The 24,576-nt window shown below is 39.7% G+C and overlaps 3 protein-coding genes and 23 non-coding genes across 28 annotated transcripts in view; 1 reads left to right on the top strand and 25 right to left on the bottom strand.

The window, feature by feature from the left end:
- LOC137491103 (uncharacterized) overlaps window positions 1-24,576 on the bottom strand; it is a 1,183,352-nt gene that overhangs the window by 423,406 nt on the left and 735,370 nt on the right. The window lies entirely within an intron of this gene.
- LOC137491081 (uncharacterized) overlaps window positions 1-24,576 on the bottom strand; it is a 131,854-nt gene that overhangs the window by 93,813 nt on the left and 13,465 nt on the right. The window lies entirely within an intron of this gene.
- On the bottom strand, window positions 5,586-5,674 carry trnar-ucu (transfer RNA arginine (anticodon UCU)). Its single transcript is given in 2 exon segments — window positions 5,586-5,621; window positions 5,638-5,674. It is a non-coding gene; the product is annotated as a tRNA-Arg (tRNA).
- On the bottom strand, window positions 6,109-6,182 carry trnat-agu (transfer RNA threonine (anticodon AGU)). Its single transcript has one exon. It is a non-coding gene; the product is annotated as a tRNA-Thr (tRNA).
- On the bottom strand, window positions 6,369-6,442 carry trnat-ugu (transfer RNA threonine (anticodon UGU)). The gene has a single exon. It is a non-coding gene; the product is annotated as a tRNA-Thr (tRNA).
- trnar-ucu (transfer RNA arginine (anticodon UCU)) lies at window positions 7,189-7,277 on the bottom strand. The gene is given in 2 exon segments: window positions 7,189-7,224; window positions 7,241-7,277. It is a non-coding gene; the product is annotated as a tRNA-Arg (tRNA).
- On the bottom strand, window positions 7,711-7,784 carry trnat-agu (transfer RNA threonine (anticodon AGU)). Its single transcript has one exon. It is a non-coding gene; the product is annotated as a tRNA-Thr (tRNA).
- On the bottom strand, window positions 7,971-8,044 carry trnat-ugu (transfer RNA threonine (anticodon UGU)). The gene has a single exon. It is a non-coding gene; the product is annotated as a tRNA-Thr (tRNA).
- trnar-ucu (transfer RNA arginine (anticodon UCU)) lies at window positions 8,791-8,879 on the bottom strand. Its single transcript is given in 2 exon segments — window positions 8,791-8,826; window positions 8,843-8,879. It is a non-coding gene; the product is annotated as a tRNA-Arg (tRNA).
- Window positions 9,313-9,386, bottom strand: trnat-agu (transfer RNA threonine (anticodon AGU)). Its single transcript has one exon. It is a non-coding gene; the product is annotated as a tRNA-Thr (tRNA).
- Window positions 9,573-9,646, bottom strand: trnat-ugu (transfer RNA threonine (anticodon UGU)). The gene has a single exon. It is a non-coding gene; the product is annotated as a tRNA-Thr (tRNA).
- On the bottom strand, window positions 10,916-10,989 carry trnat-agu (transfer RNA threonine (anticodon AGU)). The gene has a single exon. It is a non-coding gene; the product is annotated as a tRNA-Thr (tRNA).
- trnat-ugu (transfer RNA threonine (anticodon UGU)) lies at window positions 11,176-11,249 on the bottom strand. The gene has a single exon. It is a non-coding gene; the product is annotated as a tRNA-Thr (tRNA).
- Window positions 11,996-12,084, bottom strand: trnar-ucu (transfer RNA arginine (anticodon UCU)). The gene is given in 2 exon segments: window positions 11,996-12,031; window positions 12,048-12,084. It is a non-coding gene; the product is annotated as a tRNA-Arg (tRNA).
- Window positions 12,518-12,591, bottom strand: trnat-agu (transfer RNA threonine (anticodon AGU)). The gene has a single exon. It is a non-coding gene; the product is annotated as a tRNA-Thr (tRNA).
- Window positions 12,778-12,851, bottom strand: trnat-ugu (transfer RNA threonine (anticodon UGU)). Its single transcript has one exon. It is a non-coding gene; the product is annotated as a tRNA-Thr (tRNA).
- trnar-ucu (transfer RNA arginine (anticodon UCU)) lies at window positions 13,600-13,688 on the bottom strand. Its single transcript is given in 2 exon segments — window positions 13,600-13,635; window positions 13,652-13,688. It is a non-coding gene; the product is annotated as a tRNA-Arg (tRNA).
- Window positions 14,135-14,208, bottom strand: trnat-agu (transfer RNA threonine (anticodon AGU)). The gene has a single exon. It is a non-coding gene; the product is annotated as a tRNA-Thr (tRNA).
- On the bottom strand, window positions 14,395-14,468 carry trnat-ugu (transfer RNA threonine (anticodon UGU)). The gene has a single exon. It is a non-coding gene; the product is annotated as a tRNA-Thr (tRNA).
- Window positions 15,739-15,812, bottom strand: trnat-agu (transfer RNA threonine (anticodon AGU)). Its single transcript has one exon. It is a non-coding gene; the product is annotated as a tRNA-Thr (tRNA).
- Window positions 15,999-16,072, bottom strand: trnat-ugu (transfer RNA threonine (anticodon UGU)). Its single transcript has one exon. It is a non-coding gene; the product is annotated as a tRNA-Thr (tRNA).
- Window positions 16,821-16,909, bottom strand: trnar-ucu (transfer RNA arginine (anticodon UCU)). Its single transcript is given in 2 exon segments — window positions 16,821-16,856; window positions 16,873-16,909. It is a non-coding gene; the product is annotated as a tRNA-Arg (tRNA).
- trnat-agu (transfer RNA threonine (anticodon AGU)) lies at window positions 17,348-17,421 on the bottom strand. The gene has a single exon. It is a non-coding gene; the product is annotated as a tRNA-Thr (tRNA).
- Window positions 17,608-17,681, bottom strand: trnat-ugu (transfer RNA threonine (anticodon UGU)). The gene has a single exon. It is a non-coding gene; the product is annotated as a tRNA-Thr (tRNA).
- Window positions 18,429-18,517, bottom strand: trnar-ucu (transfer RNA arginine (anticodon UCU)). Its single transcript is given in 2 exon segments — window positions 18,429-18,464; window positions 18,481-18,517. It is a non-coding gene; the product is annotated as a tRNA-Arg (tRNA).
- Window positions 19,000-23,710, top strand: LOC101883177 (uncharacterized). Its single transcript, XM_021475608.3, has 11 exons — window positions 19,000-19,418; window positions 20,313-20,496; window positions 20,620-20,860; window positions 20,968-21,241; window positions 21,382-21,559; window positions 21,640-21,716; window positions 21,807-21,987; window positions 22,307-22,555; window positions 22,643-22,814; window positions 22,905-23,053; window positions 23,220-23,710. Exons 1-11 carry the CDS (start codon window positions 19,146-19,148, stop codon window positions 23,465-23,467), a joined length of 2,226 nt encoding a protein of 741 aa, XP_021331283.3. The 5' UTR covers window positions 19,000-19,145; the 3' UTR covers window positions 23,468-23,710.

Here is a 24,576-nt window from a genome sequence, read left to right as displayed (position 1 = left end):
GCAAACAGCAGTTTACACCGAGGGAAAAAAGTTTTCATTATTAAAAATAAAATTATATTATAATGAATTGAAATCATATATTGTATGCATTTGGGTCAGTTTTAATGCATTAATGAAGGCTATTTAAAGCTGGACCGACCGACGCAATAAACATGTATGTCGCGTTTGTTTAATTTATTATGCACGCGAAAACTTATTCTAAACCAAATATGTTGCCGGATTCTTTTTATGGGAACGAGAGATAAAGTGCTTATGAAGTGCTTTGTCGGCCTCTGGTGGTTAACTAATGCAGAGCCGACGTCTGGGTCTGGGAGACATTACTGTGGATGATGAGAGGTTCAGTTGCTTTACAAACCAGTTTTTAAAGGAAAAATGTTGTATTGGGAAAATAAGTTGACTTTAGCCATCTTCATTTGTTTTGTTGCTGTTGTTTTATAGGACTATTAATTGAAGCTTTTTTTTATTGTGGCTGCTGCATTTTGTAGTTAATGTTGATACACCTATGTTGAGGTATTTTGATTTGAAACGCATTTAAAAAAATTTTCCCCAGGCCTGGTTAAAAGGTAATGCAAGAGTTGTGTGTTGTTTTTGTAGAAGTTTCTCAGAGTTGCTTGGCTGAAGTCTTTGTGTAAAGATGCAAATGAGCATTGAAAACTCAATCCATACCGATGTCTCAATACACACAACTACATTCACTTATATAATAGTTATAGAAGATGTATACTATTATACTGTGATATATTATCATTCGTTGAAAGAAACAATTTATAAACTTCACATTGAGGTTTTATTTGTGTTAAGTTCAGTCAATATATTGACATGAGCTAACTATTAGCAGAGTTTTAGTCATTTATTTATTACTGAACTTGTTCTTTATGTGAGTTTAGAGTCCTTTATTTCTCTTAAAGCACATGCAGCTTATTACTGGCTTCTGGAAGACTGTCAACACTTTATGTTTATAAATTGTAACTATCAAAATGTAACTTGTTTCTGTGCCAATTTTGTTTCCTTTCCTTCGTTTTTTAGTTGAACAGAACATGTGTGAGCAGCTCAGCTTTCCCGAAAGCCTCTTACTCACCTGGTATGTATTAAAGATTTTTTTCTCTCTATTTATTACTTGTGTTTATGCATACAAATATGCAGACATTCACAAAAGCATATATACGATACCCTGTGACAAAACCTTTTCCTTTCAACACAGTAAAGCTATCACATACTGTGATGCATCTAAATATTTATAATTTGAAAATAATTACATCACTAGTAAAATTATTGTATAGGCAGTTTATACAGAATAATTCAATGACAAGAGTTTACTTTCATATCTACACAATGTAGAACTTTTAATGTGATTAACCTGCTCCACCTACACCAATTACAACACTTCTCAGACTTCTTTTTTCACTATGGTGTAATAACAATACACAGCAAATTCATTGGTGTTAAATTTCAAGTGTTGTGGTAATTCAGAGTAAAGTGTTAAAATTCTAGAGTTAGATAAAGGTAAAATAACCCTCTCGGAGTTAGAAGCTGATTTGCCTCCTTGTCACACAGAGTAACATGTATCTACCTTTGTAGAAAACCCTTGTATTTGAGAAACTAATCAGAGTGTCTGAAATCTCACCACACCCTTATTCACCTGGCCCTTAAATTAGTCAATTAGTTTAGTCCACTAGACAGAGTGAATGACCACAAATAAGTGAATTCAGACACCTGCTGTTGAACACCTGCTGTTAACAAGCACAATCACTGAAGGAATAAGAAATTGAAGGAAGAAATAAAACTACAGACACAGCCTCACACCAAACCAACTGAATTAAAACAGGATTAAACAACTCCATTAAATAATAGCATAAGCAGTTTTACTGATTACAGTTTGACTTCATTTCTGTAAGAATATTTGACAATGAACAGAGGTTTAGATTTTTTTATTAAAAATTATTTAATTTGACTTCACCATCATGGAGATCTTGACGCTTTAGGCTCTTATAGCCTAATGTTTCTCTGACTGTTATAGCTGTTTCTTAAACTCATCAGTTATAGCAAGAAATGTCAAGAGAAACTATACTGTTTATGATTAATTGTTCTAGATATAATTTCAGGTGTTTAAAAAGTTGATTGATAAAAAATATGCAAATATAGTTGCATTAAAACTGCATGGGACAGTAATACTGGCAGTTTGCTGCTCTTCATAGAAGATTCATCAAACAATTAGGATGCAATAATAATTAGAGTGTCATGCATTCAAGCTCCAGCTTGCTCATTATGACACACAGACATCAAGAATCAGGATATGAACCTAAGTTTTGCCATAGATCAAACATTCTCATTGTAAATAGTGTTTTTAAACCTGTTATAAGGTCATTAATTGTTGGCGATTCAGTGGTTTCATTTATGTATATTATTTATTTCTCACATATAACTAATATGATACTGAATTAGAAAACAAGCAGGAAAGTATGGCTATGATATCATAAATAAACTCTTCAGACTGACAAATTAATTTTCTTTTGGCTTTCCATGCTATATGTAAATAGTGTGATTAACACTAACTATAGCAGCCAAAATAAAACACAAATATAGTAAGAAGTTGAAGAGCCTGACTAAAGCAGACTCTGTCCTCCATCATGGTGACTTCAAATGAACAACAGAAATTTCATTAAGAGCTTTTGTTCACATGACAGAAATCAAGTCAAAGGTCAGTAATAGGTGAAGCTCCATGATAAGTTGTTTAATGTGATGAGTTTTTTTTTTAAAGATGTTGAAAAATAACATTTTTTATTGATTATTATTTTATTTTGAATATTTTTTTATAGTTTTTTTTTCTCATTTGATTTCATCTTTGGTTTTGGCTTGTGTTTTTCTTTCCTTCAGTGATTCTGCTTGTTAACAGTTGTTCATCAATAATTCTCAATCCTCCTTTAATTAGACACTTAATTGTCTCATTAACTTCATCACTGTCTGAGTGTTCAGCCCTCTGTGGTGAGGACACTAGTTAGGATTTTGCTCTGGAATTTAAGGCTTAAGTGTGTTCGAATGAAAAATACAGACTATGGGATGTATTTTTAACAGAAATATTCTGGAAACTGAATTTACGAATGTAAAATGTTGAAAACAGCAGATTACTGGCAACCACTGCTGCCAGTATTTTGACATACATTTAACAGATATTTTACACAATAAGAGTTTGCTAATTAACACTCTGAGTGTTAAAAATCTTAACACTTTCAAAAGTGTTATTTTAACTCTTATAGTGGTTCCCATATAAACACTGAGGGAGTGTTAATTTTAACTCTAAGGTAGTTAAATCTACCAAATCTAAAATTTGCAGTGTGAGATCGATAAAAAATACAGACTGTTGAATGTGCTTTTAACAGAAATATTCTGTAAACTGTATTTATGAATGTTAAAAACAGAAAGCTGCTGGTATTTTATCGGAAATTTAACAGATATTTTACACAATAAGAGTTTGCTAATTAACACTCTCTTGGTGTTGACAATGTTAACACTTTCAAAAGTGTTATTTTTAACACTTATAGTGGTTCCCATATAAACTCTGAGGGAGTGTTAATTTTAACTCCAAGGTAGTTAAATCTATTATCTAAAATTTGCAGTGCTCACCTAGCATTCCATGGATACAGATTGAAAGAAAATGTACAGGCAATTTGAGTCTTGACACATATTTATACTCTGATTCTTTAAAGAAACTCAAAATACATCTAACCCATTTGTGAGAGCCACTATTTTATCATGGCATGAGTCACAGGTTGAGCTGGGAGAAACCCCGGTACTTTCTAAATTCTCTCCCATTTGGGGTAATGCATTATTCGTACCAGGGAAATCAGACAAGGGTTTTAAGCTGTGGTTCCAGAAAGGCTTGCAAAAGATATCAGATCTTTATGAAGATAATATATTGATGTCCTTTGAAACCTTAAAGGAAAGATATAAAATTCCTCAGTCTCATTTTTTTAAGTATCTTCAGATCCGTAATTTTATAAGATCTAAAAATCATTCATATCAGTGTCCGACCCTAAGTAGTTTAGAAGAAATTGCAGTTAAAGATCCCAGTGCCAAATACAAAATTTCTACACTATATAGCAAATTTGTTAATGCTTCCAAAGAATCTACAAATCATAAAAGACTGGCTTGGATTGAAGACTTTCAAAAAGATATTACAGAAAATGAATGGGAAGAAAGTTGTCTTCAAGCGCAAACATTATCAATCAATACCCGTTTTAAATTAATCCAATATAATTGGGTAATGAGAACATATATAACACCAGAAATGTTAAATAAATTTAATAGAAATATTCTGGACATTTGTGGAAAATGTTTGACTTACAAGGGCACACTGTTCCATTGTGTTTGGCAATGTGAGCACTTGCAATTCTTTTGGAAAGAAATAATTGGTGTAATCTCTAAAACTATTGGTAAAGAAATCCCTGTTTGCCCTAAAATCTGTATCCTTGGTCTTTTCCCACCTGCCTTATCGCTGAAGTCATATGAACAGAAGTTTATAAATCTGTGTCTATTACATGCGAAGCGCCTGATTGCCATTCACTGGAAAAGTTCTCATGCTCCATCTTTGTCACTCTGGATTAAGGAAATGTCTTCCTGTATAGCAATGGAAAGGTTGACTTATTCAATCACACAAAAAATGCACATATTCTACAAGATTTGGGACTTCTTCCTTTATTTTTTAAATAACAGTGCACTGACTGTTTAGTAATCCCAAACAATGTGACTGTTAAAATACACTGTGTTTGTAATGACTAACTTTAATATACTTTCACTGGAATGTATATGTTGAAATGTCAATTTTTTAATGGTATTTATTTTTTATATATTTTTAATTTTTAACAAAATTGCCCTTTTTATTTTTATCTTTAAGTTTATTTTAGTTAATCTTTATTTTCTATTTATTTGTTTTTGTATTACTTTCCTCGCATGAGAATGCATTTTTTTATTCTATTCCTTTCTTTTTTTAATTTTTAATTTTTATTTTGAACGTCGGGATGGGGCGGGAGTTCTTTGATTGGTATTTGGTTACTAATACAGTAAGAATGTATCACACCTTTCTGAAACAATAAAAGTGTTTAAAAAAAAAAAAAAAAAAGAAAGCCACTCTCCCGTAATCTGAGGGAAAGGTGCAGTTCTGGCCAACTTAGTCTTAACACTAAAAGAAAAAACCTCTGCATACGATACTTCCAAACGCAGTTTCATCTAAGACAGTGGGGGGGAAGCAAAATTTACTGTGCTTTCTACTCAGTTACTTTGCACATGCATAAAGAGGCTCTTGTACGACAAATCCAAAAGGCGTGATCTCAACAATAGGTGGCAGTTACTTTTCCCCAAAACCACAGGTTGCCGACGAGTCATTCCTCAAGCCCACTAGGCCCTACACCGTTTTCTAATCTCCCTTATTTAAAACAGCTCAATTAAGTCATCGGCTTTATTGTAGAGTACCCCTAGTATCTGAGCCTGCACTGCGCAATGAAAGAAAGAAGCAAAACGGGATGGACAGATGCCTAAAATGTTAGAAACGCACCACACCTTAAGTCAAGGAAGAAAAAGAGCAAAGCTTGCGACTCTGGTGGGACTCGAACCCACAACCTTTGAATGGCTCAGCTCACAACCTAGAAGTCCAATGCGCTATCCATTGCACCACAGAGCCTAAGTGCTCTGCTTCCTCTAGAACTGTCGGACAGAAAGCACTTTTTAGTACTCTCTGGCCCATGAAAGAACAGCCAACTGCGGACAAGGCACTGCTGGAATTCAAAGCCAGGATCTCCTGTTTACTAGACAGGCACTTTGACCAACTAAGCCACAGCGCCAAACGACCTTGACACAGGCTAAATGTTTAATTCCAAAAAAAAAAAAAAAAAACTAACAACGGTAGCGCTGCACGTGGGAATGTCTGGACTTGAAATATTAAAGTCCAATTGGTTAGGCATTACCACACTATGCTATATAAAGGCATCGTCCAAAGCCCTCTTGAACGAGCAGCGTTCTTAAGGATTTGAGTGTTGTTAAGGAACCGACTGCTAAACATCCCGCTGCGTAAACACTCGTTACTCTTAACAAAAGCAAACACAAAACCTGTACATTAGGCACTGCTGGGATTTGAACCCAGGATCTCCTGTTTACTAGACAGGCGCTTTGACCAACTAAGCCACAGCGCCAATGCTGAATAGGAGCCAAGACGTTTTTGCACACAGAGACCAAAAAAAGACAGCAAGTCTTGAAATGGCAAGCAAAGAGGTTGTTTAACTCTATTTGTCGCACTATTCATTACGCCTCAAAGCTATACAATTTTATAATTCATTCCGGTGAGCTCTATAAAACAAGCACACGCACCACCTGGACTAAGGCGCTGCTGGGATTTGAGCCCAGGATCTCCTGTTTACAAGGCAGGCGCTTTGACCAGCTAAGCCACAGCACCACAGAAATTCACAAGAAGAGACATTTGCCCGACAACAAAAATCGAAGAAGGAAAAATAATACACAACAAAAACCAGCATGTCAGGATGCAGAAAATGCTGACAAGCCGGACGCGGTCTTTTAGAGTCTGGATGATCATGTCTCAAGCCTGACCATGTCATCCAAACCCAGAAACAGCTCGGAAAATGGAAATCAGGACTAACATATGCTATCGGCCATTGAAAGAGTTTCAGATCAGAAAGCCACTCTCCCATAATCTGAGGGAAAGGTGCAGTTTGGATTTGAACCTAGCACCTGCTGTTCCCAAGACAGGTGCTCTGGCCAACTTAGTCTTAACACTAAAAGAAAAAACCTCTGCATACAATACTTCCAAACGCAGTTTCATCTAAGACAGTGGGGGGGAAGCAAAATTTACCGTGCTTTCTACTCAGTTACTTTGCACATGCATAAAGAGGCTCTTGTACAACAAATCCAAAAGGCGTGATCTCAACAATAGGTGGCAGTTACTTTTCCCCAAAACCACAGGTTGCCGACGAGTCATTCCTCAAGCCCACTAGGCCCTACACCGTTTTCTAATCTCCCTTATTTAAAACAGCTCAATTAAGTCATCGGCTTTATTGTAGAGTACCCCTAGCATCTGAGCCTGCACTGCGCAATGAAAGAAAGAAGCAAAACGCGATGGACAGATGCCTAAAATGTTAGAAACGCACCACACCTTAAGTCAAGGAAGAAAAAGAGCAAAGCTTGCGACTCTGGTGGGACTCGAACCCACAACCTTTGAATGGCTCAGCTCACAGCCTAGAAGTCCAATGCGCTATCCATTGCACCACAGAGCCTAAGTGCTCTGCTTCCTCTAGAACTGTCGGACAGAAAGCACTTTTTAGTACTCTCTGGCCCATGAAAGAACAGCCAACTGCGGACAAGGCACTGCTGGAATTCAAAGCCAGGATCTCCTGTTTACTAGACAGGCACTTTGACCAACTAAGCCACAGCGCCAAACGACCTTGACACAGGCTAAATGTTTAATTCCAAAAAAAAAAAAAAAAACTAACAACGGTAGCGCTGCATGTGGGAATGTCTGGACTTGAAATATTAAAGTCCAATTGGTTAGGCATTACCACACTATGCTATATAAAGGCATCGTCCAAAGCCCTCTTGAACGAGCAGCGTTCTTAAGGATTTGAGTGTTTTTAAGGAACCGACTGCTAAACATCCCGCTGCGTAAACACTCGTTACTCTTAACAAAAGCAAACACAAAACCTGTACATTAGGCACTGCTGGGATTTGAACCCAGGATCTCCTGTTTACTAGACAGGCCCTTTGACCAACTAAGCCACAGCGCCAATGCTGATTAGGAGGCAAGACGTTTTTGCACACAGAGACCAAAAAAAGACAGCAAGTCTTAAAATGGCAAGCAAAGAGGTTGTTTAACTCTATTTGTCGCACTATTCATTACGCCTCAAAGCTATACAATTTTATAATTCATTCCGGTGAGCTCTATAAAACAAGCACACACATCACCTGGACTAAGGCGCTGCTGGGATTTGAGCCCAGGATCTCCTGTTTACAAGACAGGCGCTTTGACCAGCTAAGCCACAGCGCCACAGAAATTCACAGTAAGAGACATTTGCCCGATAACAAAAATCGAAGAAGAAAAAATAATACACAACAAAAACCAGCATGTCAGGATGCAGAAAATGCTGACAAGCCGGACGCGGTCCTTTAGAGTCTGGATGATCATGTCTCAAGCCTGACCATGTCACCCAAACCCAGAGTCAGCTCGGAAAATGGAAATCAGGACAAACATATGCTATCGGCCATTGAAAGAGTTTCAGATCAGAAAGCCACTCTCCCATAATCTGAGGGAAAGGTGCAGTTTGGATTTGAACCTGGCACCTGCTGTTCTCAAGACAGGTGCTCTGTTCAACTTAGTCTTAACACTAAAAGAAAAAACCTCTGCATACAATACTTCCAAACGCAGTTTCATCTAAGACAGTGGGGGGGAAGCAAAATTTACCGTGCTTTCTACTCAGTTACTTTGCACATGCATAAAGAGGCTCTTGTACAACAAATCCAAAAGGCGTGATCTCAACAATAGGTGGCAGTTACTTTTCCCCAAAACCACAGGTTGCCGACGAGTCATTCCTCAGGCCCACTAGGCCCTACACCGTTTTCTAATCTCCCTTATTTAAAACAGCTCAATTAAGTCATCGGCTTTATTGTAGAGTACCCCTAGCATCTGAGCCTGCACTGCGCAATGAAAGAAAGAAGCAAAACGCGATGGACAGATGCCTAAAATGTTAGAAACGCACCACACCTTAAGTCAAGGAAGAAAAAGAGCAAAGCTTGCGACTCTGGTGGGACTCGAACCCACAACCTTTGAATGGCTCAGCTCACAGCCTAGAAGTCCAATGCGCTATCCATTGCACTACAGAGCCTAAGTGCTCTGCTTCCTCTAGAACTGTCGGACAGAAAGCACTTTTTAGTACTCTCTGGCCCATAAAAAAACAGCCAACTGCGGACAAGGCACTGCTGGAATTCAAAGCCAGGATCTCCTGTTTACTAGACAGGCACTTTGACCAACTAAGCCACAGCGCCAAACGACCTTGACACAGGCTAAATGTTTAATTCCAAAAAAAAAAAAAAAAACTAACAACGGTAGCGCTGCATGTGGGAATGTCTGGACTTGAAATATTAAAGTCCAATTGGTTAGGCATTACCACACTATGCTATATAAAGGCATCGTCCAAAGCCCTCTTGAACGAGCAGCGTTCTTAAGGATTTGAGTGTTTTTAAGGAACCGACTGCTAAACATCCCGCTGCGTAAACACTCGTTACTCTTAACAAAAGCAAACACAAAACCTGTACATTAGGCACTGCTGGGATTTGAACCCAGGATCTCCTGTTTACTAGACAGGCCCTTTGACCAACTAAGCCACAGCGCCAATGCTGATTAGGAGCCAAGACGTTTTTGCACACAGAGACCAAAAAAAGACAGCAAGTCTTAAAATGGCAAGCAAAGAGGTTGTTTAACTCTATTTGTCGCACTATTCATTACGCCTCAAAGCTATACAATTTTATAATTCATTCCGGTGAGCTCTATAAAACAAGCACACACATCACCTGGACTAAGGCGCTGCTAGGATTTGAGCCCAGGATCTCCTGTTTACAAGACAGGCGCTTTGACCAGCTAAGCCACAGCGCCACAGAAATTCACAGTAAGAGACATTTGCCCGATAACAAAAATCGAAGAAGAAAAAATAATACACAACAAAAACCAGCATGTCAGGATGCAGAAAATGCTGACAAGCCGGACGCGGTCCTTTAGAGTCTGGATGATCATGTCTCAAGCCTGACCATGTCACCCAAACCCAGAGTCAGCTCGGAAAATGGAAATCAGGACAAACATATGCTATCGGCCATTGAAAGAGTTTCAGATCAGAAAGCCACTCTCCCATAATCTGAGGGAAAGGTGCAGTTTGGATTTGAACCTGGCACCTGCTGTTCTCAAGACAGGTGCTCTGTTCAACTTAGTCTTAACACTAAAAGAAAAAACCTCTGGATACGATACTTCCAAACGCAGTTTCATCTAAGACAGTGGGGGGGAAGCAAAAATTACTGTGCTTTCTACTCAGTTACTTTGCACATGCATAAAGAGGCTCTTGTACGACAAATCCAAAAGGCGTGATCTCAACAATAGGTGGCAGTTACTTTTCCCCAAAACCACAGGTTGCCGACGAGTCATTCCTCAAGCCCACTAGGCCCTACACCGTTTTCTAATCTCCCTTATTTAAAACAGCTCAATTAAGTCATCGGCTTTATTGTAGAGTACCCCTAGTATCTGAGCCTGCACTGCGCAATGAAAGAAAGAAGCAAAACGGGATGGACAGATGCCTAAAATGTTAGAAACGCACCACACCTTAAGTCAGTGAAGAAAAAGAGCAAAGCTTCCAACTCTGGTGGGACTCAAACCCACAACCTTTGAATAGCTCAGCTCACAGCCTAGAAGTCCAATGCGCTATCCATTGCACCACAGAGCCTAAGTGCTCTGCTTCTTCTAGAACTGTTGGACAGAAAGCACTTTTTAGTACTCTCTGGCCCATGAAAGAACAGCCAACTGCGGACAAGGCACTGCTGGAATTCAAAGCCAGGATCTTCTGTTTACTAGACAGGCACTTTGACCAACTAAGCCACAGCACCAAACGACCTTGACACAGGCTAAATGTTTAATTCCAAAAAAAAAAAAAAAAACTAACAACGGTAGCGCTGCATGTGGGAATGTCTGGACTTGAAATATTAAAGTCCAATTGGTTAGGCATTACCACACTATGCTATATAAAGGCATCGTCCAAAGCCCTCTTGAACGAGCAGCGTTCTTACGGATTTGAGTTTTGTTCAGAAACCGACTGCTAAACATCCCGCTGTGTAAACACTCGTTACTCTTAACAAAAAGAAAACACGAAACCTGTATATTAGGCACTGCTGGGATTTGAACCCAGGATCTCCTGTTTACTAGACAGGCGCTTTGACCAACTAAGCCACAGCGCCAACGCTGAATAGGAGGCAAGACGTTTTTGCACACAGAGACTAAAAAAAGACAGCAAGTCTTAAAATGGCAAGCAAAGAGGTTGTTTAACTCTATTTGTCGCACTATTCATTACGCCTCAAAGCTATACAATTTTATAATTCATTCCGGTGAGCTCTATAAAACAAGCACACACATCACCTGGACTAAGGCGCTGCTGGGATTTGAGCCCAGGATCTCCTGTTTACAAGACAGGCGCTTTGACCAGCTAAGCCACAGCGCCACAGAAATTCACAGTAAGAGACATTTGCCCGATAACAAAAATCGAAGAAGAAAAAATAATACACAACAAAAACCAGCATGTCAGGATGCAGAAAATGCTGACAAGCCGGACGCGGTCCTTTAGAGTCTGGATGATCATGTCTCAAGCCTGACCATGTCACCCAAACCCAGAGTCAGCTCGGAAAATGGAAATCAGGACAAACATATGCTATCGGCCATTGAAAGAGTTTCAGATCAGAAAGCCACTCTCCCATAATCTGAGGGAAAGGTGCAGTTTGGATTTGAACCTGGCACCTGCTGTTCTCAAGACAGGTGCTCTGTTCAACTTAGTCTTAACACTAAAAGAAAAAACCTCTGCATACAATACTTCCAAACGCAGTTTCATCTAAGACAGTGGGGGGGAAAAAAAATTTACCGTGCTTTCTACTCAGTTACTTTGCACATGCATAAAGAGGCTCTTGTACAACAAATCCAAAAGGCGTGATCTCAACAATAGGTGGCAGTTACTTTTCCCCAAAACCACAGGTTGCCGACGAGTCATTCCTCAAGCCCACTAGGCCCTACACCGTTTTCTAATCTCCCTTATTTAAAACAGCTCAATTAAGTCATCGGCTTTATTGTAGAGTACCCCTAGCATCTGAGCCTGCACTGCGCAATGAAAGAAAGAAGCAAAACGCGATGGACAGATGCCTAAAATGTTAGAAACGCACCACACCTTAAGTCAAGGAAGAAAAAGAGCAAAGCTTGCGACTCTGGTGGGACTCGAACCCACAACCTTTGAATGGCTCAGCTCACAGCCTAGAAGTCCAATGCGCTATCCATTGCACTACAGAGCCTAAGTGCTCTGCTTCCTCTAGAACTGTCGGACAGAAAGCACTTTTTAGTACTCTCTGGCCCATGAAAGAACAGCCAACTGCGGACAAGGCACTGCTGGAATTCAAAGCCAGGATCTCCTGTTTACTAGACAGGCACTTTGACCAACTAAGCCACAGCGCCAAACGACCTTGACACAGGCTAAATGTTTAATTCCAAAAAAAAAAAAAAAAACTAACAACGGTAGCGCTGCATGTGGGAATGTCTGGACTTGAAATATTAAAGTCCAATTGGTTAGGCATTACCACACTATGCTATATAAAGGCATCGTCCAAAGCCCTCTTGAACGAGCAGCGTTCTTAAGGATTTGAGTGTTTTTAAGGAACCGACTGCTAAACATCCCGCTGCGTAAACACTCGTTACTCTTAACAAAAGCAAACACGAAACCTGTATATTAGGCACTGCTGGGATTTGAACCCAGGATCTCCTGTTTACTAGACAGGCGCTTTGACCAACTAAGCCACAGCGCCAATGCTGAATAGGAGGCAAGACGTTTTTGCACACAGAGACTAAAAAAAGACAGCAAGTCTTAAAATGGCAAGCAAAGAGGTTGTTTAACTCTATTTGTCGCACTATTCATTACGCCTCAAAGCTATACAATTTTATAATTCATTCCGGTGAGCTCTATAAAACAATCACACGCATCACCTGGACTAAGGCGCTGCTGGGATTTGAGCCCAGGATCTCCTGTTTACAAGACAGACGCTTTGACCAGCTAAGCCACAGCGCCACAGAAATTTATAGTAAGAGACATTTGCCCGATAACAAAAATCGAAGAAGAAAAAATAATACACAACAAAAACCAGCATGTCAGGATGCAGAAAATGCTGACAAGCCGGACGCGGTCTTTTAGAGTCTGGATGATCATGTCTCAAGCCTGACCATGTCATCCAAACCCAGAGTCAGCTCGGAAAATGGAAATCAGGACAAACATATGCTATCGGCCATTGAAAGAGTTTCAGATCAGAAAGCCACTCTCCCATAATCTGAGGGAAAGGTGCAGTTTGGATTTGAACCTGGCACCTGCTGTTCCCAAGACAGGTGCTCTGGCCAACTTAGTCTTAACACTAAAAGAAAAAACCTCTGGATACGATACTTCCAAATGCAGTTTCATCTAAGACAGTGGGGGGGGGAAGCAAAAATTACTGTGCTTTCTACTCAGTTACTTTGCACATGCATAAAGAGGCTCTTGTGCGACAAATCCAAAAGGCGTGATCTCAACAATAGGTGGCAGTTACTTTTCCTCAAAACCACAGGTTGCCGACGAGTCATTCCTCAAGCCCACTAGGCCCTACACCGTTTTCTAATCTCCCTTATTTAAAACAGCTCAATTAAGTCATCGGCTTTATTGTAGAGTACCCCTAGTATCTGAGCCTGCACTGCGCAATGAAAGAAAGAAGCAAAACGGGATGGACAGATGCCTAAAATGTTAGAAATGCACCACACCTTAAGTCAGTGAAGAAAAAGAGCAAAGCTTGCGACTCTGGTGGGACTCGAACCCACAACCTTTGAATGGCTCAGCTCACAGCCTAGAAGTCCAATGCGCTATCCATTGCACTACAGAGCCTAAGTGCTCTGCTTCTTCTAGAACTGTTGGACAGAAAGCACTTTTTAGTACTCTCTGGCCCATGAAAGAACAGCCAACTGCGGACAAGGCACTGCTGGAATTCAAAGCCAGGATCTTCTGTTTACTAGACAGGCACTTTGACCAACTAAGCCACAGCACCAAACGACCTTGACACAGGCTAAATGTTTAATTCCAAAAAAAAAAAAAAAAAAAAAAAAAAAAACTAACAACGGTAGCGCTGCTGGTGGGAATGTCTGGACTTGAAATATTAAAGTCCAATTGGTTAGGCATTACCACACTATGCTATATAAAGGCATCGTCCAAAGCCCTCTTGAACGAGCAGCGTTCTTAAGGATTTGAGTTTTGTTCAGAAACCGACTGCTAAACATCCCGCTGCGTAAACACTCGTTACTCTTAACAAAAAGCAAACACGAAACCTGTATATTAGGCACTGCTGGGATTTGAACCCAGGATCTCCTGTTTACTAGACAGGCGCTTTGACCAACTAAGCCACAGCGCCAACGCTGAAAAGGAAGCAAGACGTTTTTGCACACAGAGACTAAAAAAAGACAGCAAGTCTTAAAATGGCAAGCAAAGAGGTTGTTTAACTCTATTTGTCGCACTATTCATTACGCCTCAAAGCTATACAATTTTATAATTCATTCCGGTGAGCTCTATAAAACAAGCACACACATCACCTGGACTAAGGCGCTGCTGGGATTTGAGCCCAGGATCTCCTGTTTACAAGACAGGCGCTTTGACCAGCTAAGCCACAGCGCCACAGAAATTCACAGTAAGAGACATTTGCCCGATAACAAAAATCGAAGAAGAAAAAATAATACACAACAAAAACCAGCATGTCAGGATGCAGAAAATGCTGACAAGCCGGACGCGGTCCTTTAGAGTCTGGATGATCATGTCTCAAGCCTGACCATGTCACCCAAACCCAGAGTCAGCTCGGAAAATGGAAATCAGGACAAACATATGCTATCGGCCATTGAAAGAGTTTCAGATCAGAAAGCCACTCTCCCATAATCTGAGGGAAAGGTGCAGTTTGGATTTGAACCTGGCACCTGCTGTTCTCAAGACAGGTGCTCTGTTCAACTTAGTCTTAACACTAAAAGAAAAAACCTCTGGATACGATACTTCCAAACGCAGTTTCATCTAAGACAGTGGGGGGGAAGCAAAATTTACCGTGCTTTCTACTCAGTTACTTTGCACATGCATAAAGAGGCTCTTGTACGACAAATCCAAAAGGCGTGATCTCAACAATAGGTGGCAGTTACTTTTCCCCAAAACCACAGGTTGCCGACGAGTCATTCCTCAAGCCCACTAGGCCCTACACCGTTTTCTAATCTCCCTTATTTAAAACAGCTCAATTAAGTCATCGGCTTTATTGTAGAGTACCCCTAGTATCTGAGCCTGCACTGCGCAATGAAAGAAAGAAGCAAAACGGGATGGACAGATGCCTAAAATGTTAGAAACGCACCACACCTTAAGTCAGTGAAGAAAAAGAGCAAAGCTTCCAACTCTGGTGGGACTCAAACCCACAACCTTTGAATAGCTCAGCTCACAGCCTAGAAGTCCAATGCGCTATCCATTGCACCACAGAGCCTAAGTGCTCTGCTTCTTCTAGAACTGTTGGACAGAAAGCACTTTTTAGTACTCTCTGGCCCATGAAAGAACAGCCAACTGCGGACAAGGCACTGCTGGAATTCAAAGCCAGGATCTTCTGTTTACTAGACAGGCACTTTGACCAACTAAGCCACAGCACCAAACGACCTTGACACAGGCTAAATGTTTAATTCCAAAAAAAAAAAAAAAAAACTAACAACGGTAGCGCTGCATGTGGGAATGTCTGGACTTGAAATATTAAAGTCCAATTGGTTAGGCATTACCACACTATGCTATATAAAGGCATCGTCCAAAGCCCTCTTGAACGAGCAGCGTTCTTACGGATTTGAGTTTTGTTCAGAAACCGACTGCTAAACATCCCGCTGTGTAAACACTCGTTACTCTTAACAAAAAGAAAACACGAAACCTGTATATTAGGCACTGCTGGGATTTGAACCCAGGATCTCCTGTTTACTAGACAGGCGCTTTGACCAACTAAGCCACAGCGCCAACGCTGAATAGGAGGCAAGACGTTTTTGCACACAGAGACTAAAAAAAGACAGCAAGTCTTAAAATGGCAAGCAAAGAGGTTGTTTAACTCTATTTGTCGCACTATTCATTACGCCTCAAAGCTATACAATTTTATAATTCATTCCGGTGAGCTCTATAAAACAAGCACACACATCACCTGGACTAAGGCGCTGCTGGGATTTGAGCCCAGGATCTCCTGTTTACAAGACAGACGCTTTGACCAGCTAAGCCACAGCGCCACAGAAATTTATAGTAAGAGACATTTGCCCGATAACAAAAATCGAAGAAGAAAAAATAATACACAACAAAAACCAGCATGTCAGGATGCAGAAAATGCTGACAAGCCGGACGCGGTCTTTTAGAGTCTGGATGATCATGTCTCAAGCCTGACCATGTCATCCAAACCCAGAGTCAGCTCGGAAAATGGAAATCAGGACAAACATATGCTATCGGCCATTGAAAGAGTTTCAGATCAGAAAGCCACTCTCCCATAATCTGAGGGAAAGGTGCAGTTTGGATTTGAACCTGGCACCTGCTGTTCCCAAGACAGGTGCTCTGGCCAACTTAGTCCTAACACTAAAAGAAAAAACCTCTGGATACGATACTTCCAAATGCAGTTTCATCTAAGACAGTGGGGGGGGGAAGCAAAAATTACTGTGCTTTCTACTCAGTTACTTTGCACATGCATAAAGAGGCTCTTGTGCGACAAATCCAAAAGGCGTGATCTCAACAATAGGTGGCAGTTACTTTTCCTCAAAACCACAGGTTGCCGACGAGTCATTCCTCAAGCCCACTAGGCCCTACACCGTTTTCTAATCTCCCTTATTTAAAACAGCTCAATTAAGTCATCGGCTTTATTGTAGAGTACCCCTAGTATCTGAGCCTGCACTGCGCAATGAAAGAAAGAAGCAAAACGGGATGGACAGATGCCTAAAATGTTAGAAACGCACCACACCTTAAGTCAGTAAAGAAAAAGAGCAAAGCTTGCAACTCTGGTGGGACTCGAACCCACAACCTTTGAATAGCTCAGCTCACAGCCTAGAAGTCCAATGCGCTATCCATTGCACCACAGAGCCTAAGTGCTCTGCTTCTTCTAGAACTGTTGGACAGAAAGCACTTTTTAGTACTCTCTGGCCCATGAAAGAACAGCCAACTGCGGACAAGGCACTGCTGGAATTCAAAGCCAGGATCTTCTGTTTACTAGACAGGCACTTTGACCAACTAAGCCACAGCACCAAACGACTTTGACGCAGGCTAAATGTTTAATTCCAAAAAAAAAAAAAAAAAAAAACTAACAACGGTAGCGCTGCATGTGGGAATGTCTGGACTTGAAATATTAAAGTCCAATTGGTTAGGCATTACCACACTATGCTATATAAAGGCATCGTCCAAAGCCCTCTTGAACGAGCAGCGTTCTTACGGATTTGAGTTTTGTTCAGAAACCGACTGCTAAACATCCCGCTGCGTAAACACTCGTTACTCTTAACAAAAAGCAAACACGAAACCTGTATATTAGGCACTGCTGGGATTTGAACACAGGATCTCCTGTTTACTAGACAGGCGCTTTGACCAACTAAGCCACAGCGCCAACGCTGAATAGGAGGCAAGACGTTTTTGCACACAGAGACTAAAAAAAGACAGCAAGTCTTAAAATGGCAAGCAAAGAGGTTGTTTAACTCTATTTGTCGCACTATTCATTACGCCTCAAAGCTATACAATTTTATAATTCATTCCGGTGAGCTCTATAAAACAAGCACACGCATCACCTGGACTAAGGCGCTGCTGGGATTTGAGCCCAAGATCTCCTATTTACAAGACAGGCGCTTTGACCAGCTAAGCCACAGTGCCACAGAAATTCACAGTAAGAGACATTTGCCCGATAACAAAAATCGAAGAAGAAAAAATAATACACAACAAAAACCAGCATGTCAGGATGCAGAAAATGCTGACAAGCCGGACGCGGTCCTTTAGAGTCTGGATGATCATGTCTCAAGCCTGACCATGTCACCCAAACCCAGAGTCAGCTAGGAAAATGGAAATCAGGACAAACATATGCTATCGGCCATTGAAAGAGTTTCAGATCAGAAAGCCACTCTCCCATAATCTGAGGGAAAGGTGCAGTTTGGATTTGAACCTGGCACCTGCTGTTCCCAAGACAGGTGCTCTGTTCAACTTAGTCTTAACACTAAAAGAAAAAACCTCTGGATACGATACTTCCAAACGCAGTTTCATCTAAGACAGTGGGGGGGGAAGCAAAAATTACTGTGCTTTCTACTCAGTTACTTTGCACATGCATAAAGAGGCTCTTGTACGACGAATCCAAAAGGCGTGATCTCAACAATAGGTGGCAGTTACTTTTCCCCAAAACCACAGGTTGCCGACGAGTCAATCCTCAAGCCCACTAGGCCCTACACCGTTTTCTAATCTCCCTTATTTAAAACAGCTCAATTAAGTCATCGGCTTTATTGTAGAGTACCCCTAGTATCTGAGCCTGCACTGCGCAATGAAAGAAAGAAGCAAAACGGGATGGACAGATGCCTAAAATGTTAGAAACGCACCACACCTTAAGTCAGTGAAGAAAAAGAGCAAAGCTTGCAACTCTGGCGGGACTCGAACCCACAACCTTTGAATGGCTCAGCTCACAGCCTAGAAGTCCAATGCGCTATCCATTGCACCACAGAGCCTAAGTGCTCTGCCTCCTCTAGAACTGTTGTACAGAAAGCACTTTTTAGTACTCTCTGGCCCACGAAAGAACAGCCAACTGCGGACAAGGCACTGCTGGAATTCAAAGCCAGGATCTCCTGTTTACTAGACAGGCACTTTGACCAACTAAGCCACAGCGCCAAACGACCTTGACACAGGCTAAATGTTTAATTCCAAAAAATAAAAAAAAAACTAACAACGGTAGCGCTGCATGTGGGAATGTCTGGACTTGAAATATTAAAGTCCAATTGGTTAGGCATTACCACACTATGCTATATAAAGGCATCGTCCAAAGCCCTCTTGAACGAGCAGCGTTCTTAAAGGGGTGGTCCACAACGATGTCATATTTTAAGCTTTAGTTCATGTGTAATGTAGCTAAGTGAACATAAACAACATCTCTGAATGTAATATACCCAAAGTTCAATGCAAAGGGAGACATTAGCTTTTACAGAGTTAGCTTAGCAAAGCCTACAACGAACGAATTTTGGAGACTACAAACAAAGTCTTCCGCCCCCTGTGACATCACAGGGGTTCCAGGTTACGCGCATTTACTGCTCACACGCCTCGCGCTGCAAAGAAGCGTGGCCACAGACGCGTAAAGAACGGAAAATGCCGAAACGCTGCTATTTTCATGGATCTTGTTCTGCTTCGCTATTTAACCTTCCAAAGGACGTGACACAAAGAGAGAAGTGGTTAAAATTCATTTTTAATCATGTTCCAGAATATTACAAAAAAGATATCACTCTCTGTGCACAGCATTTTACAAAGGACAGCTTTCAAAATTGGTCGCAGTTCAGGGCTGGATTTAGCCAAAAACTTCTCCTCAAAGAAGGAGCAGTACCTACGATAAAAGACGATGCTGGGGATTGTGAGCTACAACCTGTAAGTATTTCTATTTGTTGCAATATCTTACATGCATAGTTTCTAGCATTCATTGTAGGCTATGTTGTAGTACGGACGTAAACCAGGATATAAACCACGAGAAACGCGGTTTGTCTTTAGCAATTGGTTTTGTCTTTGTCAATTGTTAGTCTTTAGTTTGTTGAGGTGGTCTCTAAGTAACAAAGTTATGAACCGGGAGGAGTATGGATCGTCGATCAGAAGCTATACCAAAGTAAATGCGCTAGCTTGTGGATGATATTACGGAAGTTTTCCTGTGCAAATAACAACGGGAGGGTGGCAGAAGATGAGTGTGAAATACGAGAAACTCTCGGGAAAAAACGGGAGTTTAGCAGGTATGATTTAGCTAACGTTACAAACATACGTATCGGTTTTATCCCTGTAATTATCCACGCTCGTCACCAGCAAACACGATGTATATGTATGCGGAAACATTGTGTGAGTTTTACAATTGAAATAGTGGAGTATATTATGTACAGACATCCGAAGTCTCCCTGAGGCGCCGCCACAGCCCCCTCCTCCCCCGCTCGCTATTCATGTTTGTCGTGAAATCTCCCACTCTCGCTTTTTCTGTACGTCGCTTTTCAAACTACTTTTATCAACTTGGGAAGTTTGTACATATACTGATAATGCTTTGAAATAGCCGCAAGTTGCTACGATGATGTACATCTGCTTAAAAAAACACATGCTGGAAATGTATGTTTTGCTGCAGGTTTCAATGGGTTTGCTGGTCTCAATATTGGTCAGGGCCAACACTGAGAACAGCTAGACCAGCACTGAAAACAGCATCAAAACATATCTTACTAGCATGTGATTTTTTTTTAGCAGGGGTGGCAATTAAAAAATAAACAAACACATGCTTTTTATTTTTACCAGACAACATCTCAACAGGTTACCAGCTCCCCAGACCTACCTTCCACACCTACACATGTAGAAGTTGCATGTCAGGTAGACATTAAAGAGACTGTGACAGTAGCCACCAAAACATCACCAAATGTGCGATCAGTGGGTACACAAGTTTCTTTTCGTACTTTGCGGGACATCCATGTAAGAAGCAAAGGTATGTTTTATTTTATTATTTAAATATTTGCTGTTGTTTGTTTGTGCATTCTAAAGTTGTTTGTGTGCCAGGTATATTGTGTATTAAATAGCATGAATAACACAATTCCCTTTTTTTTAATAGGTATTCAGGCGAAAGTGTCTTGTCGTAATGTTGGCACAGAAACAATTTCTTTGCCAGATATGCAGCTCTCTTCAACACCAATTAAGGGTTCAATCTTTAGGCCAAGCAAGCGACCTCGTCTTTTGTTGGAGGAGGAGGATGACAACAATGATGATGAGGACGAAGAGTCTGATTTGCATGTAGAACCACATGACTCCACTTATAATCCGGAATCTGTTGTCACGGAAGATTCACAGTCAGTGTAAGTTAATGCATCTTTATCAACAACTTTGTAGTATACAGAATGTATCATACTATTAAATATAAAATCATAATATTAAAACATTGATTACACTTTGTTTCATTTAGGTTAGATCCAGAATCAAACTACATGGACAACAAATACATTGTATTTGAAAGCTGCCTTATAGACTTGTTTGGTTCCTGTCCCGTCTGTAAGACAAAGTGTGCCATCCAAAAAAGACAAATGGGGACTTTTATTGCATTAACACAGCTGTGTGACAAGTGTAACTACCTACGACAGTGGCAGAGCCAGCCCATAGTAGGTAGTACTCCAGTCGGAAACCTGATGTTGTCTGCTGCTACATATTTCACTGGTGGATCATTCATTCAACTACAGAGGGTAATTTAAACAATAATTTAGTATTCTCAAATAATGCAACAGTAAAAATAAATGTTTATACATTTTAAATACAAATTTTATGTGTGCGTATGTGTGTGTATATATATATATAATGACTTATTGCTTCAATATCTCCTTAGGTTTTCAAGGCCATGAATCTTCAAACGATTCAGTACTCTGCTTTCAGGAACCATGCCAGAAATTTTTTAGAACCTGCCATCATACACAAGTGGAATCTAGAGCAACAAAATATTTTTACACAGCTAAAAAAAGAGGGAGCGGTTGCATTAGCAGGAGATATGAGAGCTGACACACCAGGTATGGTGGGTTTATTTAAATCACTTTGAAATCTGATAAATGTATGTGTGTTAATGTATAATTCTTTTTTTTTCAAATAGGACATTCAGCAAAATTTGGCAGCTACACATTGATGGACAATGAAACCAACAAAATTGTCGATCTTCAACTAATTCAGGTGAGTGTAAACACACAAGAACTGTTATACTTGTTTAAATTTGTAAATGTTTCTACTTATTTATTTGAACTTATGCGTACTTATCAACAGAGCAACGAAGTCGGTGGAAGTTATCACATGGAAAAAGAGGGATTAAAACGTTGTCTTGATAAGCTGGATGCTAATGGTTTAGCTGTTGACTACATAGTCACCGATCGCCATCCTCAAATTCAAAAGTACCTGAGAGAGCGTGGCATCACCCAGTTCTATGATGTGTGGCACTTTGAAAAAGGTAACAATATGTAATACACATGTATATATAAATATATGAGTAATATTACATTAGTAGCAAAAATCAAAAAATGTGTTTAGAAAAATAGATAGATAGATAGATAGATAGATAGATAGAAAGATAGATAGATAGACAGATACATACATACATACATACATAGATACATAGATAGGTACACCGATAGATATAGCACACCGCTACTTATGTGGCAATACTTGTATAAGTATTATATTTATAGAAGCTTAGTCATGTTGATTTTTGTTTTTCATTTGAGTTTCTTGATGTAATTATTTTACAAATTTTGTTTTTGATTGTACAGGTTTGTCCAAGAAGCTTGAGAAGCTTTCAAAAAGGAAAGAATGTGAGGTGCTGAAGAGATGGTTGAAAAGTATAAAGAACCATGTGTACTGGAGTGCGACTTCCTCCGTGTCTGGCCCGGAAAAGGTTGCCAAATTAACATCCTTACTGAACCACATACAAAATATACATGTTCACAATAACCCGCTGTTTCCAAAGTGTGAACACCCTGATGTACTTTCAAGAGATCGCAAAAAATGGTTCCAACCAGGTATTTATCCAAAAAAAGTTTATGAATTTACACAATACTGGTTAAATGTAGAGCTGCTGTTCGTATTTCATGGCTGTATCATTACAGGTTCACAGGCCCTCTATAAAGTAGAAAAGGTTTTGAACAACAAGAGAGTTGTCAAGGATGTTGCAAAACTCAGCCACCACTATCAAACATCCTCACTTGAGGCATTTCATAGTGTGATTCTGCGTTTCACACCAAAGAATGTTGTTTTTCCTTTTATTGGAATGCTGTGCAGGTGTTTATCTTTGTTATTTTCATTTAAAATATTTATACAATAGTTGTTACAATGTGTACATTTTTCATTGGTTTGTTCAATGATTTACAGGTTATATCTCGCAGCTATGCACCAGAATGAAAATTGTCAACGTGAACAGGCAATAACTACTACTGGACAGGCTGTGTACAAATTTGTATTTCCAAAAACGAAAAGGGGGGAATGCACAGCAAAACCAGTGAAAACAGAGCCAACATATGGTAAGTTGGATTTTTTTTTATTATGAGTTCTTAATAACAAAATTACAAATAATTATTTATGAGAAAGTAAATATAAGCAGATTAAATAAATTATGAATAAATATCACAGTATAGTTGTTCCAAACATGTAATTGTTTTCTCAGAAAACATTTTTTTTTATTATTAGGCTACGTGAAGGACCTCATGGTCCTTGTGCTAGATGAGGTCTGTTTGGATCCAGCACCATATGTGGAAGAGCTGCAGTCCATTCCGGTTCCACCACCTCTTTCCTCTCAATTTGAGAAACCCTCAAAAGAGCATGTTATTTCACAGCATGTTTCAAGATTTAATCAAGGGGAGGCCGGAACCCAACATACTGTCCTGCTGCATTCGGAAACTCCTGGCGTATCCGGCGCACCACACATGACGGGATGACAACCCTCACTTCACGTCCTAGCCAGCCCCAGCACCAGCTAACAAAGCTGCGATATGACAGATAACGGAAACGCCTATGGCAATAAAAGGAAACGGATGTCAGCATTGCATATCAAACCTTGCAATTGTACATATGTGTATATATTTATTGTTTATTTAAGTTTTTTTAAACTGGTTTTCAGTGATTTGTACTTAGTAACTTAAAATACATTTATTAACATTTATTAAAATACATTTTACAAAAACTTACTCTTCAACATTTCTGTGTCTCAACGGTCCATAGTCTGCCCTGTATATATTATTTATATTCTGTAATGTGTACATGTTTAAACAATTGGGTTCAAAACCAGGATGCTGCACCATGCAAGTAGGAGGGTCTGGAACCTGCATCATACGCTGGACAACCTAAACCGTAATGTATGACAATAATTAATTTCTGCGTGGTCAACTTGCATGTATCCTTTATGAAAAGTGCACTATTAGTCAAACTCAGAAACATTAATGAAAAGCCATTAATGCAATTACATTACCTTCTGTGTTTCTTTGCAGCAGATGTTTTCTACTTCTGTTGGCATTTTTTCACAGTTATTACAAGTGCACCTAAAGAAAATTAAATGTATTCCCATAACAAAAAATTAGCTTGATTTTGTATATGTTGCCACATAATTATTGGTTGCTGTTATAACATTGAACATTCATCAACAAAACGGATAAAAACAAAATATTAAATATTGCTATTACCATTTACAAATGACAACCTATTTTGAAACTGACACTAGATGTAAAAGAAGAAAAAAAGATGTTATCAAGCCAACAGCACTTCAGAAATCCAGTGAAGACCGCAGCTATTCATTGTTTAGCACACATATTACTGTTACGGTAATTTCGTGACCGTTTTACTCAATAAAATATCATTCATATTATATATATATATATATATATATATATTATAACATATAATATATTTTCTGCAACGTATGTTTCATTATGTATGTACAAAACTGCACTGTTTTCAGTATAGGTTCGTCCGTGCTTTCATTTTTGTAAGTATTATTTTCATTCATTTATTCAGCCTAGCCATAATTTATAAATACCTGAAGTGCGTTTTA

The sequence above is a fragment of the Danio rerio genome, chromosome 4, assembly GCF_049306965.1.
Source record: "Danio rerio strain Tuebingen ecotype United States chromosome 4, GRCz12tu, whole genome shotgun sequence".
Taxonomy (NCBI): domain Eukaryota; kingdom Metazoa; phylum Chordata; class Actinopteri; order Cypriniformes; family Danionidae; genus Danio; species Danio rerio.
This window is presented reverse-complemented; position numbering and strand designations above follow the sequence as displayed.

Bases quoted from the DNA above. Each gene is read 5' to 3' on its own strand.
- LOC101883177 (XM_021475608.3), top strand. From the start codon at position 19,146: ATGCCGAAACGCTGCTATTTTCATGGATCTTGTTCTGCTTCGCTATTT. The intron at 21,717-21,806 runs GTGAGTGTAAAC...ACTTATCAACAG, and splicing joins TCGATCTTCAACTAATTCAG to AGCAACGAAGTCGGTGGAAG. The intron at 22,815-22,904 runs GTGTTTATCTTT...AATGATTTACAG, and splicing joins TTTATTGGAATGCTGTGCAG to GTTATATCTCGCAGCTATGC.